Raw genomic sequence first — 14685 nt, 5'->3', positions numbered from 1 at the left:
TACAATCCCTAGCCACCACAAACCCAGCCCGACAATGTGTACCGAATCCATTGCCCTCTGCGAAAGCTGCGGCCTCCACAGACACATGCACTACCACCGCTGCAGATCCTGGCTCTGGTCCTACCGCCAAATAAAATGGACCTTCACCACCCCTCTGTCCTCGACCCCGAAGCCCAAAAACTGCCCCTTCCTCGACGGCGAGGTCAAGACCGAGATCATACCGGGCCGGTGTCCCAACGCGGCGTGTCCAGGTCATAGGCTCAAAGACGACGTCGACTTGCGAGCGGCCGCCAACGGGATGTTGGACAGGAGAACGGACGGGGAAAAGATTGATGCGCAGAGGGTCAAGATGGGACTTATGAGGAGACCTGGGCCGACGCAGGGGTTCCGGGAGCCGTTGGAGGTTGGGAGACCGCATCAGAATCCGGTGCCGGTTGTGATTACGGATGGGAGGCCTGATGAGGGGTTGAGACTTGTGAAGGGACGGGGAAAGCGGGTGGAGGGGATGGGGATGGCGGAGAAGGAGGGGGAGCATGAGGGGCCTATAGCTGTTTCGTCGCCGGATCCTGCTACGAGGGTGCCTGTGAGGAGGCAGAGGGTGTATAATGGTCCGATGATGAGGCCCCATTGATGAGAACACTCCGCGGGCTCATCCACTTGACGGCGCTGTACTACGAATTACGAGCAACGAGCGACGAGAGACGAATAAAGACCAAACGGACTGAAAAGGGACTGATAATGGGAGAAAGGGTTCATACTACAAGGCCGGTCGAAAGCGTCTCTATTCATCACGATAGTGACCATAAAATTCCCAAGATCATGAGAGTCCTTGAAGTTGTGTGAGATGTTTCATGGTGGTCGTGGTGTCGTGTAAGACGGTCGTCGCCGCACACCAATCGAATTGTCCAATCACAGCCAAGGCCACCGCTAAGAATGTTTCGAACCACTCCGGTTCCTGCATCGCGGCAAACCGGCAAGTCGACTCCGTAAGCCCAGGCCCCCAAACAGCGCGAATCAAAGCCTGTTTCCTTCCCCCTGAACTTTGTATTTTGGAGAAGCCAATCTCGGCCAGTGGGGTTCATTCCCCCTGTCGACGGTCGACCATCCACTGAGAAGCTCGAAGGATACACGTCTGGCCTCCGCGCGACCTGGGGGATCAACCAACTTTTTTATGCTAAATCCTCCCCCCGTTCATCCCATTTGTGGTTCCTTTGTAAATATTGGACCATTTCCCCGTCCTGTCGTTTGGTCTCGTCCTCCTTCCCGGTTGTCAACTCAACACCACACTCTCTGTGCCACTCGTTGAGCCGTTGATTCCATTCGTTTGGACGAGAGTTTGAGATTGTCAGTTGGATCTCTTCGTGTCTTTCTCGACGACGAGATATCACCCTCGTTTCTGGGTTCTGAAGAAACTCCACGCGCTCGAGTGCTGTAACCCACCGGAATCGAACCACTCGCATGTCCCTTCCACGCTCTTGAAGCTCTCGCCAAACCTCAATCCCACTGCGCCATCCCCCAAATCCTCAACATGCACACCTCCAACCTCGCTCCGGCAGCCTTCGCCGCCCTATCCCTCCTCTTCAACCCCGTCGCCGCCATCCCCGCGCCCGTTCCCGCCCCAGAGCCAACGCTCATCGCCCGCGCCGATGTCATCGCTCCCACCGCCGCCTGGATCAGCGTCAACAACAAGGGCGTCCCCACGACCGTCACCCCCGTCCCGACGACAATCTCCGGCACGGCAACCTACGCCTCCGCCGCGGCCAACGCCCTGACGGGCAGCGTCTTCACCCTGACCGACTGGCACCTCGTCAAGGTCACCACCAGCACGGGCACCCCGCCCGTCGCCACGGCCGACAGCAAGAGCGGCGCGGGGGCCTTTGCGCCATGCAGTAATACCAAGGGGGACTTTTCGCCCTTTTGCGATCCGAATAAGGGGAGCACGCTTTATACCGATGGGACGTACTATGGTAAGGCGAACCGACATTCCCTGTACAGGTGATGAACGCAGTATATCAGATACCTGACTGACTCTTCTATAATCTAGTAACTTGGGACCCCACCGTCCTCATCAAAGGCAACAAGACAAACGTCAACGTAAAAATCCAAGGCAAATCGGTAAACGGCACAATAGTAGGCGACATCGTCCTCAACGCCGACACAGACACCACAAACCCCGCATCCTACGGCTACTACGCCTGGACAGTCTCCTCAAGCCTCATCCCCTCAGGCCAAGACAACGCCACAATCGAGCTCCTCATGTCCTACACCATCGACGGCACCGCCCAAACAGCCATCACGGGTCCGCAGGTCCTCGTCGCCAAGCGGCCGACGTGGCACCCCGAGGCCGCGAAAATGCCCAAGGGCGCGGAGCTGTATATCGCCCTCCCCACGGTGTTTGGATTCATCATCATTTGTGTCATTGGCGGGTGTATCTGGAACCGGAGGACGCGCAAGATTGGGCTGGGAAATATCATGAGCCGGTCGAGGCACGGGTACGGGGTCGGTAAGTCGCGGGCGCAGAGGCTGGGGGCCAAGGTGAGGCAGAGCGTGTTCCATGGCGGGCGCAAGGATCGCGGGATTCAGTTGAGGCAGAGGGAGATTAGCCCCGATGGGTATGTGTACCGCGACGAGCCGATGCCGAACCAGCAGCAGCAGCATACCGGTGCTGGACTCAATGTCAACAGCGGTGGCTACGGGCATTCTCGGAGGGATAGCGATGCGCTTGGGAGTCTTGCGGGGAGCCCGGTTTCGGCTACGTTCCCGGATCATGGGGCTCAGGGTGGTAATGCTTTCCGGGAGGAGATGAGGAGACAGGAGAGGGAGAGGTATTGAGAGGGGTCGTAGACTCCTGAGGCTTGCCATTGGCCTATGTTGTCTAGAGGAAGCCGTGGTGTTTTGGTGAAGCCAGAGGGGCAAGTAGGCGAAGGCGATGATGGAAATCATGAGAATAAGTGTCACGATATAGACGACGCCAGTTTCAGGGATGAGTTGATTGGAGCTCATTTTCACCGTAATATGTGACAATAATGAAACTCATGAAGAACTCAAGATGACTCGCACTAGTGAGCTTGTGATGGATATTACGAGATGTTGTATTTGCTGCTTAGAAAGTGCAGTCTGACTATTTTCAGGGGCAAACGGAGGGTTCAAACGCCAGGCATGGTAGGATCGCTCCTCCATATCTAGCAATCTTGCAACATTTAAGGTCTCCTCTATCCAGAGCATAAGGCTGGGAAGTGATTCCAGGCACAGTTCAAGAGCCTAATGAGCGTCCAACTGACAGGCACGATAGACTCGCTCCTTCACATCTAGCACTCTCGCGACAAAGATCTCCTCTATCAAGGGTATAAAGCGGACATTTAAGTCTCCAGCTGCTCCTTGGCCTCAATCCAGTGTTGGTGGCAGCATCATGCCAGCAACGGCGCAGACGACAAGGACTCTGAGAATGCGCACAGCTTGTCGCTACTCTCTACGTTGTCGCTGCCCCTTGTGCCATATCTCGCATACGCCGTACGAATTATGTTAAAGATAGTGGCCCCTACGGGAACCCGTCGTTCTCCCGCACATTGTCAGTGACGAATACGGCAGAAACAAGTACGATAGCAACCAGGACTGCAGTAACAAATACGGCAACAACGGATACAGCAGCAATGGCAGTACCTTGGCATCCAGGGATTTACCAAATCCTCATCGACGTGCTACTGTTGATTTGCTTTGTTTAGAAGCATGGTTACCCTTATTTATAAGGCGGACTATAACAAAGATAGCAGCAACAAGTATGGCAATAGCAAATGTAGCAGCAGCGGCAGTATCTTGATATCTAGGGATTTGGGTTATCAGATCCTCATCGACATGCTACTATTAGTTTGCTTATTTTAGAGGCATAACTTTGCCATAGGGTACCCCTATCTATGAGGCGGGCCGTCTTCTATTCTCATGCATATTATTGGTGATAAAAGTAGTAACGTAACTAGTAAATGGAAATAAGTATATTACTAAAGATGAGTACGGTAGTAACGGTAGTATCTTCGCATTCAGGGACTTGAGTTGTGGACTCCTCTCCAAAAAGACTCCTGTTGGTTTGTTTGATTCATAAGCATGATTATTCAAGTTCCTACGTGACTTAGAAGGCAGGCCGTCTTTCGTTATCATGTACATTGTCAGTGATGTATGGGGCAGCAATGGGAAATGATCATAGTGATAGTGACGAAGACGGTAACAAAGGTAGTATCTTAGCATTCAGGGATCTAGATTATCAACTCTTCTCTAATAAGGATACTGTTAGTTTACTTGGTTCAGAAGCATGGGTGTTCCTATGCATGAGGTTGGCCGTCTTCCTTCTCTCCTGCTGTTGCCGCGTCCTCTTTTGGGACTTGATTGGGTTGGGATTTGCGACTTGACTTGGACGTGGTATCATATGGCAGCAATGAGGAACGATTAACGCCTTGGCTTATAGGATTTGGGTCGTGAAGTCCCAACCCAATGGCCGGCTCCATGTTGGTATGCTTGGATCAGAAACATGGGCATACCGGTTTATGAGGATGGTCCTCTGACTTCTCTACTATTGTTGCTGCGTTTTCTTGTGGGACTAGAGGGAGATGGGTTTACCACTTTACTCAGACGTGAGATTGATACGTTTACTTGTATATAATATGGTACTTGAGCTAGAAAATATCCCACGATCAAGTGACAAGGGCCGCATCCCCGGTATACTTCCGTGACACGGGCATTCCCTCTAAGAACTGGGCTGATTTGGGTTAGCAGGATGAGTGCGCATCTTTGGAATGCACAAGCTAGAGTAGATCCAAATGATTCAGTGACAATCGTCATATCTGCTTCAGTACCTGTATCGGAGATGAACCTTGGGTGAAGGTACGAGAGAGACGGTTTGGACCTCCGAATCGACGAACGGAGTTCATCATGTTAGCTCCAGTGTGGCAGTACTCTGAAGCCTTTGGGGGCTTCAGAAACATAGGGAAGAGGCAATCTACAAGCACCCACGAAGCCAATGCTCGGATCAGAAAGATAACTAGGTAACAATGAGTCCGTGTGATGAGGACGGGAGAGTCCACCAGCTGAATAAGCAGGCTCCAGGGCAAATAGGTGCCCAAGCATTGACTCATTCTTTTGATGGCGTGCGCACACATGGATTATTGAGATATCGCCGACCAAGACGGCCTTGGCTCAGTTCTAGACCAATACCTTACCGGGCGGAAGCTTCATTGAAGTCAATAATTCCAAATAGACACTGATGCGATTGATAAGATTCCCAGCAGCGATGAGAACCCTTGTGGATTATAACTTCCCGACACCGGTGCCCGGCCCACAATTCACGAAAAGAGATACATAGGTACACGGCACACCTTGCTGCAGATTTGTGGCTCGGAGCCGAGTTGCGTCACTCGGAAGAGCCTCGGCAAGTGGGGTGGGCGTCTGGCTACCGACGGAACGGGGACTCGGCGACTCGGTGCTTAGGTAATCTACACAGTCGCGACGGAGAACGGCACTCCGATCACGCATCCAGACCACATACGGTTTGGCTTGGCGGGCTTTTCGTGACACCCCACTGACAGACGCTATCAAATGCACCCTAAACGTGCGGCAGGCCCGATTAAAAATTTCTGGATTTTTGGAATCCACCACCACCGAGAAGGCAAGGCCCAGCGCAACGCATCACCGTCCCAGATCCCGGCCACCACCATTAGAAATCATAACTTGTACCACTGCTACCACCGCTACTACTGCTGCTGCAGAATCTCTGGCCCTGTACCACTATTTGTACTACCACTTCCATCCCGGGTCTGCCGTCACGGTAGCGGTCCACGAGTTTCCAAGCCTTGATTGGAAGCAAAGCCCGTCGCCGTCCTGCCCCCTTCCATTCGTTTTGCCCCTCCTCCTCTCACACGCCCCCCTGTGGTACCCTGACCCCCCCCCCTCCTCCTCCCTCTTGCTGTACATATATCTCTCTTTTTCTGATACCCCGCCATTTTTGGAGAGGATAGTGCGTGTTCCTGAACGCGCATATCACCGCCAAACTGTTCTCTTCAACCTTTAGACGAACAATTCTTCGCTCAAGCGCCACTGGTCTGTCCTTTGCCGCAGCTACCACATCACTCAAGAAGAACTCTACGAACCCTACCGAATTAAAGTCGAGTGCCCGCAACATGCACAGCAAGGTTGTCAGTACGTCACAACTCTCCGTTCCAGCGTTGCCCCTCCTGCAGACAAGCAGAGACAAACTTGCCTCTCGATATGGTCACGCCGTGGTGGCTTAAACTCTTGCAATGCGCCTGTGCTAACCTCGTATCACAGTCATTGGCTCTGGGCCTGCTGCCCACACCGCCGCCGTCTACCTGGCGCGCGCTGAGCTGAAGCGTAAGCATCCCCTCACCACTCCCCTATCTTCGCACAATCCTCGGAACATCCACTGACGATACTCCCCTGCTCTAGCCGTCCTGTACGAGGGCTTCATGGCCAACGGCATCGCCGCTGGCGGTCAGCTCACCACCACCACCGACGTCGAGAACTTCCCCGGCTTCCCCAAGGGCATCATGGGCGGCGAGCTCATGGAGAACATGAAGGCCCAGTCCGAGCGCTTCGGCACCCAAATCGTCACCGACACCGTTTCCAAGCTCGACCTCTCCTCCCGCCCCTTCAAATACTCGACCGAGTTCGAACCCGAAGAGACCCACACCGCCGACGCCGTCATCCTCGCCACGGGTGCCTCCGCCAAGCGCCTCAACCTCCCCGGCGAGGAGAAGTACTGGCAAAACGGCGTCTCCGCCTGCGCCGTCTGCGACGGAGCCGTCCCCATCTTCCGCAACAAGCACCTCGTCGTCATCGGCGGTGGTGACTCGGCCGCCGAGGAGGCCCTCTACCTCACAAAGTACGGCTCCCACGTCACCGTCCTCGTCCGCCGCGACATCCTTCGCGCCTCAAAGGTCATGGCCAACCGCCTGCTGGCCAACCCCAAGGTGACGGTGCGGTGGAACTCGGCCGGCAAGGAGATCAAGGGCGGCGAGGACGGCCTGATGAGCCACCTCGTTGTCAAGGACACCGTCACGGGCGCTGAGGAGACGCTCGAGGCCAACGGTCTCTTCTACGCCATTGGCCACGAGCCCGCGACGACGCTTGTCAAGGGACAGCTCGAGACCGACGACGAGGGCTACGTCGTCACCAAGCCCGGCACGCCCCTGACCAACATTGAGGGTGTCTTCGCCGCCGGTGACGTTCAGGACAAGAGATACAGACAGGCCATCACCAGTGCTGGAACCGGCTGCATGGCTGCCATGGACGCCGAGAAGTACATTGCCGAGCTCGAGGACGGCAACCCCAAGGAGAACTGACTAGATCATCACCTCTAAACTTAACAAGTCGTGAGTGGCTATTGCGAGCCGCATAATGATATAGAAGAGCCTCTAGACTAGATATGCGGCAAAAAGCAAGAAAAATAGACTTTTGAATTCAAGCGTACAAAATCCAAAGACCGAAACAAGAAGGGTGGTATTTTCCCATCGCCTCGGAGTCAGATCCGAGTCGACCGAAGCAGATCTCGGAGATATATGCCCCTGACCGCGTCCGTCGGTTCCCTACTTATGGCCGGGCTTTCCCGGATCTGCAGGTCCTGCGGTTACCACTGCTTTTATGCCTTTCCTTGATAGTTGTTAGACCACCCAAGCTAAGACGTCAGCGGGAGGCAACGTTATTATCTAAAGAGCCGCTGTTTCCCTCATCAAAATTCGAACAAGGCGACATGCCGTGTCGTGTCGTGTCTTCCCAACTTTTGTAAAGCTCCTGAGCTCAGGTACCCCCGTCCTCTGTCCTAACTTGAGTACAAGGTTTCTTCGCTGCAGAATCAAGTCATCCCCTCCACACCTCGGAATCACTCTCATCCAAAGAGTCTGCTCGTGCAGAGAGCCAGAGTGCCTCCCACCCCCACATGAAGCTTAAAATACCAACAACCGGCCTACCACTACCTAATGCCCCAGAAGGGCCAACGCCCAAAGTTGCAGCAGCTGTTGCCAGCGCATGCGTGTCGCCTCGCTCGACCCACGCTTGAACGGCTCGAACGCTTGACGCCTTGCCCGAAGCATCCCTTTTCATCCACTCGTTGGCCTTTTTTTGCCGCATCGTCCGTTCCCCATCCAAACTTGTCAATGGACCGACTCGTAAGGCACGGGAATTAGGGAGAGTAATAAAAAGTCTCACTATGGGTTCTTTCCCGTGGGGCGGGGTAAGTGAAGTAGCGCAGCGTTTCAAACCACGCATCGCCCATGATCAGCCGATTATGTACCTTAGTCTGTATCCCGTACCATGTGCCTTGAACTCGAGAGCGAGAGTTTTTCTCTTATACTTAAGTTCGCCGCCTTCGCCTTCCTTTCCCCATCTCCACTCTGGGTCGAAAACGAAGAACAAAAATCTTCGTCTTTTGAATGAGCCCATCTCCAACTCAAAAAGCATTCGGAAAATTGAGTAACAGAACCCACCGCCCACTCATCTCCCTAGATCGACAACATGCCAAGCAGCAAGGGGTACTCATACAAGAACTCTGGATCCAACAGCCAGGTAATTGAAAACTTAGCCCATGTGAGGTTATCGTGGAGCAGCAATGGTACTCACTGCGGGGAAACACACAGGGTAACTACTCCTGTGCTCGCGATTACGGCAGCAGCAGCAGCACTTCGAACCCGAACTCATACCAGTATCCCAGCACGTGAGTCTCAATCTTTGTTTACATTTCATTCTCATTCAGTCTCCAATCCAGAGCTGGAGTGTACGTGTGCGCGGGACATGAGAGAGGCCAAGCCAAGACTGATGGAACATTGCGACAATGGATAGAAGCGGCTCAATTCACTACTCGACTCCAAAGAGCGAGAGGTATCAAAACGACGGCAACGGCGGTTCACCATACACCTCGGCTAGCGGATACCGAACATGCTCCGGGTACGGCAAAAAGTAAGCTTTGAGTTGGTTTGACTCCGCATATGCGTGGCTTGTGACTGACTTGGAGCAAGTGTTGGAATGAAATAACGACTGGATCTTGTAAAGCGTGACGACGGAGCGATTATGTGGTTGCACTCAAATTTGGGATGCCGGGCTTTTCTTCTTTACCTCTAATGGGATGGACACTATTTTGTTAGGTTTTTACGCGCAATTGGGATACCTGTAGTAGGAACGCGAATAGCATATGAACTTTTGGTTTCGGTTCGGAGTAGTAGGAATCGACAAGACGTGAGTTCACAAGTGAGGAGGTGACTGACAATGTCATTTGCTTTTTCAATGCAAGCTGATCCCTGAAACGTGGGGGGGACAGCTGTGTGAGTGAGGGGTCCTCTCGGTCTCATCCCACCTGACTGCCGCTCACATCAACTCACGTGCAGTTGCCAACACGCTTGAGCGAAGTGACAGTCTACCTACTTATGTGTGTTACAAGCCAGAGGCTGTTCCTGAGTTTCCATGTTCGACGAGCTTTACCCTTTTTGAATGCAAACAACAGGCACTTCTAGCAACTGAGATATTTACCTTCTTGGTCTGAGGTCCACCAGATGTTGATAGAAACCAGGATGATCCTAGAGTAAGTCACGACAGCGGCAGCTTGCTTGGCAGCGGGGAAGCAATAAACGCCTTATCTCGTCGAAAAAGCAAAATAGCAGCACCATGCTGCACATCTCCGCTGCTCTCTGCCACAGCAAACTTGATTGTGATGCTTTGTGCATTCCAGGGGTAACGAGGGGGGAAGGGGGAAGGGGGAAGGGGGAAGGGGATGATGCAATCACGATATCCGGACGCAGACTCCAGGGTCCCCATCTGATTTGACTTTCGCTTGGCCTTGGAGCTTTGACGCGCCCCGCGGGAAGGAACATGAGAGCTTCCTCCAATTACCAGCCACCCAGCCCAGCTGAGCGAGGTAAGAGAAGGGAGGCAGGTAGCTTTCGGATTGTCACTGCCCCCGCCAGTAATCAATTGGTCATGCGGGGTGGGCAGGGGAAGGAGAGCATCGATAGACCGTGCCTGGTAAAACACAAAGTGTTTTTTTGCCTGGGTATTTAATCTCCCTTCACCTCCCGTTCTCTCCACAGTCAACTCTTCTTCAGACACACCCCATACACAACGCCCATCCCGCCCAGCCACCTTTCGCACCATAATCGTCAAGCACACACAGTCAAGATGAGCGGACAAGGTTACGAGTACAAGAGCTCCGGCACCAACAGCGAGGTAATCCCCAGCCCCTCTCTCCAAAGCCACATAACTCCAAGCCGAAATGGCATGGCTGACGCACCGACTGGCAAACGCAGGGCAATCACTACTGCGCCCGTGACTACGGTAGCAGCGCTTCCAACAACAACTCCTACCACTACTCCAACACGTGAGTTCACCTCCTCATCTTCAGATGCCTGCTGCTCGAAGGGCTGCTTTACCACTCCTCGATTTTCTAGGCGGATTGATCGTCTCATCCCCTAGAGGTTTCATTGAACAGAAGCTGATCAGATTATCAAAAGCGACGGATCCTACTACTACTCCAACCCCAACGGCAGCACCTACCACAACGATGGCAACGGCGGTTCTACCTACACCTCTTCCAGCGGCGACAGAACCTCGTCTGGCTATGGCGGTGGAAGCTCCGGCAGCTCTGGCAAGAAGTGAGCTGCAGGCGCTTCAACAGCTTCCCCAGTGGTACATGAGGATTCGTCATATGACCACGGTGACACTGAGACATTGAGAAGACTCGGTTTATAGCAATCAAATCATGAATCTTTACGAATCGATGTACTGACACGACGTTGGGCTTTTGCCCGTCCTGATTTGAGCGACGTGACATGACGATAATTGCTGAAACATGGAGAGACAGAGAGTGTATATGTGAGTGACGCAAAGACACCGTCTCCGCGGAGCTTAGTCCGAGACCTCTTCCTACGCAAAACTTGGGACCTCAGTCCTCGACAGATATCCCATTTCAGGATGTGTGGAGATGATTAGACAAGGTGACCAAATTAATTAGCGGCAAACTATCGATATTATGTCTCTTGAGAGACTCGTCTACAAACACGAAATTTCTCCAGTTCCAAAGTCTCGCCCAAACGCTCAAATCGACATGCATCCAACTCCTACGTCGTCTACAGCACAGTAGTAAGAACACCACTAACAAATTCCCCGGCGCGATCCTGCGTATCTACCTTGCCAGTATTATTCTTCAAGTAACAAGACCCGCCCAGCGTCTTAAGCATAACCACCGAGCGGCAATAAACCCCCCCTTCCTTGACATATCCGCTGGCAAGGTTTGCCTCATACTTTTTATTATGCGCCGCGCAGAGAGTCATGCACTCTTCAAACGTCGAGACATACACCTGCAGAATATCGTAGAGATCTGGGTTGACCGCGCCCGTCTTCTGACGGAATGTCTGCGCCCGAAGATCGGAGCCGATTTGTATCTCGTTGCCAGCGCCGTCGGTGGGCGTGAAGTCTGGCAGCTTGCCGCTGGGGCAGCCGCCGTCCGTCGGGGCGGAGCGTAGGCCGGTTGGGATGGAGCGGGTGGTGGATGAGGTTGCTGAGGCTGTTGAAGATGGGTCTCTGTTGGGCGACGGATTCAGTCTCCTTGCTCTCATCTTTCCTGTTAATGTTGAGGGGCATATGAACTTACACCGACACCGCGGAACCATCAGCCTTTTGCACTGCCAAGCCTCCGGCTACACCGCCGGCGATCCCCCCAGTAAGGATCATCACAAGCGCAATCACCAAGCCCCAAAACACAGGGACCGTCAGACCGAGGACGCGCCGTCGCTCTGCTGGCGGTGCGTCTGCCGCCACGGCGGAAGCATACATCGGGTGGTAGGCCTGCGTCATTGTTGACCGCGTTGACTTTCCCGGCGGGCTCTGGAACTCGGAAGGGTCGTACGGGTTCGGCGTTGTGGAGTACCGCCTCGGTACCGCCTCGAGACCCGGCTGGTCTGCTGGGGCAGCCGCCGTTGCCTCCGTGTGGAGACGATGCTGGATCTGATCGGCCATCCTGGATACTTTGCGGTTTTGTCTTGGTCTTTCGCTCCGGTGACCAAGTCGCAAAGAGTCAGAAAATGAGACGAGACAGATCGCATACGCTCGATGATCACAGAGTAAACAGAAGGAAGGGCAAGAAAAACAGATGAAACGATGAAATCAGGCTGCCAGCCAAGAAAACGCCATTAGACCCCGATTGTGAATCAAAGCAGGCTGTAGCAACCGAGCTTACCTGCGGGCGCGCCGCATGGGGGTTCATTATCTTCCCATGATGCCTTATTGAGTTGAGAATCCATTGAGCCAATGGGCTTATCTTGGGTCTTTGTGAGACGCGGGGCTGGCCTCTCTCTATTGCGCTCCCTGCCTTGCGAGAAGCATCTGCTGGCTCACGGCGCAAACGCGACCCCAGTGACGACACGCTCCATCCATGCAATATAGCATCAGCCTTAGAGCGCGAACAGTGAAGGATGAGGGAAAGAGAGAAGGGGGGCCAAGCGTATGATGAACGCTCCAAGTGCTAGCCATCGCGACGGCGGGAATAACCTACGGATAATGATGGACTCGTTTTCGAAACGGCGCCCGATGCGATGGTGATAAGGACGGGTGGGCGGTGGTTGGTTCAAGGTTGGCCTTTTGTGTCGTAGCCGTCGAGGCGCCTGCTTGTGCTTTGCCGCGTTGGCGCGTCAATCGAAATAACTTGTGTCTAGCCTACTTCTGAGCTGGTTGGCAAATGCAGCGGTCTCGAAGCCTGGTTGACATCGACCGGAGGGAGTTGGCAACGTACAATACTCGTCGTCATGAGTCTGAACAAGGTCACGTTGAGAGAGTTTCCATCCGGCGGACTTTCTCAGATGTCAAGATTCTGCGAGGCTTGATGGCGTGATGGAACAAACCCTGAGCCCTGAGCGTTGTTGAGCTGGGAGTATGATAGGTAGCCTGTCTGCAATGCCAGCAGGATTTAACCTCAAGATCTTGAAGAGACTTACAGATTCATCGATTTCATAGATCTAGCTAGATAAACTTTCACTTACAGAGTCCGCGGAACCCATCTCTCCTCATTCACATCACCGACAGTCTCTCCCGCCATCATCAAGAAAGCTCGTGTCTCCTATCGTGATTACTAGACAGCTCATTCGGTACCGGCTGTCCGTGAATCTCAACCGGCACATACGCCGTCCGCTCCGACTTGGCCCACGGCGACGACGGGCCCGTCCCGGAAGAATCCACCTGGCTCGAAAGCGCCGCCCTCGTCTTCCTCTTCTCGCGCAATAACATGACGGTCAGCGCCACGATCGCCAGCGCCAGCGGGGCGCCGATGCCCACCCCGATCCCCGCCGCTGCTCCCGTAGAGATCCCGCTGCTGATACTAGGCTCTGCCGCCGTCGCGGAACACGTTGCGGCGGCGCTCGCGGTCCCGGTACCGTGTCCTACTGTCGCTGTCGCGACCGCCGCCGTCTCCGCGAGGCCGCCGATGTCCGATTTGAGGTACTCGTTGAGCAGCATCTTGCCCGCGGGGACGCCAAAAGTGAAGTTGGCGCAGTTGCCAGAGGTCTGGCATGCAACCTTTTTGTCACCGCATAGCGCGACACCACACTGACGGCCAGGAACTGTCACATAGGTCAGTCCACATCGACCCAAGACACAAATGGAGGACACTCTCGTTTCCCCCTTCTCATGAAATGCCTCACCTCCACCAATCATCTCCTCCTTGTCGCAATACTTTGGACACCCACTCTGCGTCCAGTTTTGATCCGTACACGCGCCACGGTAGAAGCTCAGCTCCGTTTGCGAGAAGCAGAGGCCGTTGCTCATGCAGTAGTGGTTCTGGGGGCAGCACGCCGCGACCTCGGTGCCGCCCGCCACGGGACAGGCTGCCGCCTGCGTCGCCTCGACGCCGTTGGGCCAGTAACACGTCTGGCCCGCCACCGCCGTGACTAACGGGAGTGCTGCGAGGAGCCGCCAGTGTAGCAGCGGCAGATGCATTGTTTGGATGGGCTGCCCAAGAGTTTGGCAGAGGATGGGAGTGCTTCGGGACGACGGGAAGAGACGTAAGAAAAGGTCTTGTTCTGATGCGGGACGGAATACCGCGATCAATACTTGTACTCCATACGGATACAGGCACAATGGCTGCTTGCTGGCCTTGTACGCCTAAACTGGGCGTTCAAAAGTCACCATTGAACTAGAATTCGAGAGACATGCAGCGCTTGACGTTGACTTTGGGGGTGGAGGGATTCGGATCCCTGGCCAGCCATAGATGGTATGGTCAAATCACGCCGCACCAGAGCTTGGCTAGACGGGTTTCCAAACGCGTTGGCTGCGCCTCCTGGAAATGACCGCAACACTATAATCTTAAAGCCCAACTGTCATTGACTCACTCCTATGGTGTAATTATGGTCTGCTTAGCAGAGCAGTGCCATATGGATGGCCCGCTGCAAACACCTGCAGGTCCCTCTCCACCAGCTCCACGGATACAAGGGGTTAATCCTGTTGCCTTGCCGGGGGCGGTTGCGATCGTCATCGATCCGTTCATTACTTTAAGAAGACACGGCTTCACAGGGGTCATATTTTACGAAACGCAAATTGGGAATAGCTTAAGAAAAAGCATAGAGATAAGCTTGTTGAAAGTTGAAACGCACAGATACTCATTTCGCTGTCGTAACGAATGGACTCGTTATCATCAACCCTCTCCTCAAC

General features: G+C 54.0%; 6 protein-coding genes across 6 annotated transcripts; 4 read left to right on the top strand and 2 right to left on the bottom strand.

Annotated features, from left to right (window-relative positions):
* Nucleotides 1-34: 34 nt before the first annotated feature.
* Nucleotides 35-631, top strand: BDP81DRAFT_394891 (uncharacterized protein; the record flags this gene model as incomplete). Its single annotated transcript, XM_060588013.1, has 1 exon — nt 35-631. The coding sequence occupies one exon, from the start codon at nt 35-37 to the stop codon at nt 629-631; it is 597 nt and encodes a 198-aa protein (XP_060444882.1).
* Nucleotides 632-1180: 549 nt separating this feature from the next.
* Nucleotides 1181-3075, top strand: BDP81DRAFT_407006 (uncharacterized protein). The gene is made up of 2 exons (XM_060588996.1): nt 1181-1967; nt 2045-3075. Exons 1-2 carry the CDS (start codon nt 1529-1531, stop codon nt 2830-2832), a joined length of 1227 nt encoding a protein of 408 aa, XP_060444881.1. The 5' UTR covers nt 1181-1528; the 3' UTR covers nt 2833-3075.
* A 3089-nt stretch (nt 3076-6164) lies between these two features.
* BDP81DRAFT_461575 (thioredoxin reductase) lies at nt 6165-7346 on the top strand (the record flags this gene model as incomplete). The annotated part of the gene is made up of 3 exons (XM_060593793.1): nt 6165-6183; nt 6313-6375; nt 6451-7346. 3 exons carry the CDS (start codon nt 6165-6167, stop codon nt 7344-7346), a joined length of 978 nt encoding a protein of 325 aa, XP_060444880.1.
* A 2821-nt stretch (nt 7347-10167) lies between these two features.
* Nucleotides 10168-10644, top strand: BDP81DRAFT_394888 (uncharacterized protein; the record flags this gene model as incomplete). Its single annotated transcript, XM_060588012.1, has 3 exons — nt 10168-10215; nt 10296-10366; nt 10500-10644. 3 exons carry the CDS (start codon nt 10168-10170, stop codon nt 10642-10644), a joined length of 264 nt encoding a protein of 87 aa, XP_060444879.1.
* A 140-nt stretch (nt 10645-10784) lies between these two features.
* BDP81DRAFT_35927 (uncharacterized protein) lies at nt 10785-12137 on the bottom strand. The gene is made up of 2 exons (XM_060586377.1): nt 11639-12137; nt 10785-11568 (listed from the first exon to the last, which is right to left on the bottom strand). The coding sequence occupies exons 1-2, from the start codon at nt 12001-12003 to the stop codon at nt 11115-11117; spliced, it is 819 nt and encodes a 272-aa protein (XP_060444878.1). The 5' UTR covers nt 12004-12137; the 3' UTR covers nt 10785-11114.
* Nucleotides 12138-12665: 528 nt separating this feature from the next.
* On the bottom strand, nt 12666-14215 carry BDP81DRAFT_489490 (uncharacterized protein). The gene is made up of 2 exons (XM_060595259.1): nt 13680-14215; nt 12666-13598 (listed from the first exon to the last, which is right to left on the bottom strand). Exons 1-2 carry the CDS (start codon nt 13972-13974, stop codon nt 13081-13083), a joined length of 813 nt encoding a protein of 270 aa, XP_060444877.1. The 5' UTR covers nt 13975-14215; the 3' UTR covers nt 12666-13080.
* Nucleotides 14216-14685: the final 470 nt, after the last annotated feature.

This window comes from Colletotrichum phormii (genome assembly GCF_030913505.1).
Source record: "Colletotrichum phormii strain CBS 102054 chromosome Unknown BDP81scaffold_11, whole genome shotgun sequence".
In the NCBI taxonomy this organism is placed as follows: Eukaryota; Fungi; Ascomycota; class Sordariomycetes; order Glomerellales; family Glomerellaceae; genus Colletotrichum; species Colletotrichum phormii.
The sequence above is the reverse complement of the archived record's forward strand: the minus strand, read 5'-3'. Positions and strand labels throughout refer to the sequence as shown.

What these genes read in the sequence shown, in the direction of transcription:
- BDP81DRAFT_407006 (XM_060588996.1), top strand. Translation starts at nt 1,529, where the DNA reads ATGCACACCTCCAACCTCGCTCCGGCAGCCTTCGCCGCCCTATCCCTC. An exon ending in TACCGATGGGACGTACTATG is followed by an intron (nt 1,968 to 2,044) that starts GTAAGGCGAACC and finishes TCTATAATCTAG; the next exon opens with TAACTTGGGACCCCACCGTC.
- BDP81DRAFT_35927 (XM_060586377.1), bottom strand. Translation starts at nt 12,003, where the DNA reads ATGGCCGATCAGATCCAGCATCGTCTCCACACGGAGGCAACGGCGGCT. An exon ending in GATGGTTCCGCGGTGTCGGT is followed by an intron (nt 11,569 to 11,638) that starts GTAAGTTCATAT and finishes GTCGCCCAACAG; the next exon opens with AGACCCATCTTCAACAGCCT.
- BDP81DRAFT_489490 (XM_060595259.1), bottom strand. Translation starts at nt 13,974, where the DNA reads ATGCATCTGCCGCTGCTACACTGGCGGCTCCTCGCAGCACTCCCGTTA. An exon ending in GGAGGAGATGATTGGTGGAG is followed by an intron (nt 13,599 to 13,679) that starts GTGAGGCATTTC and finishes CCTATGTGACAG; the next exon opens with TTCCTGGCCGTCAGTGTGGT.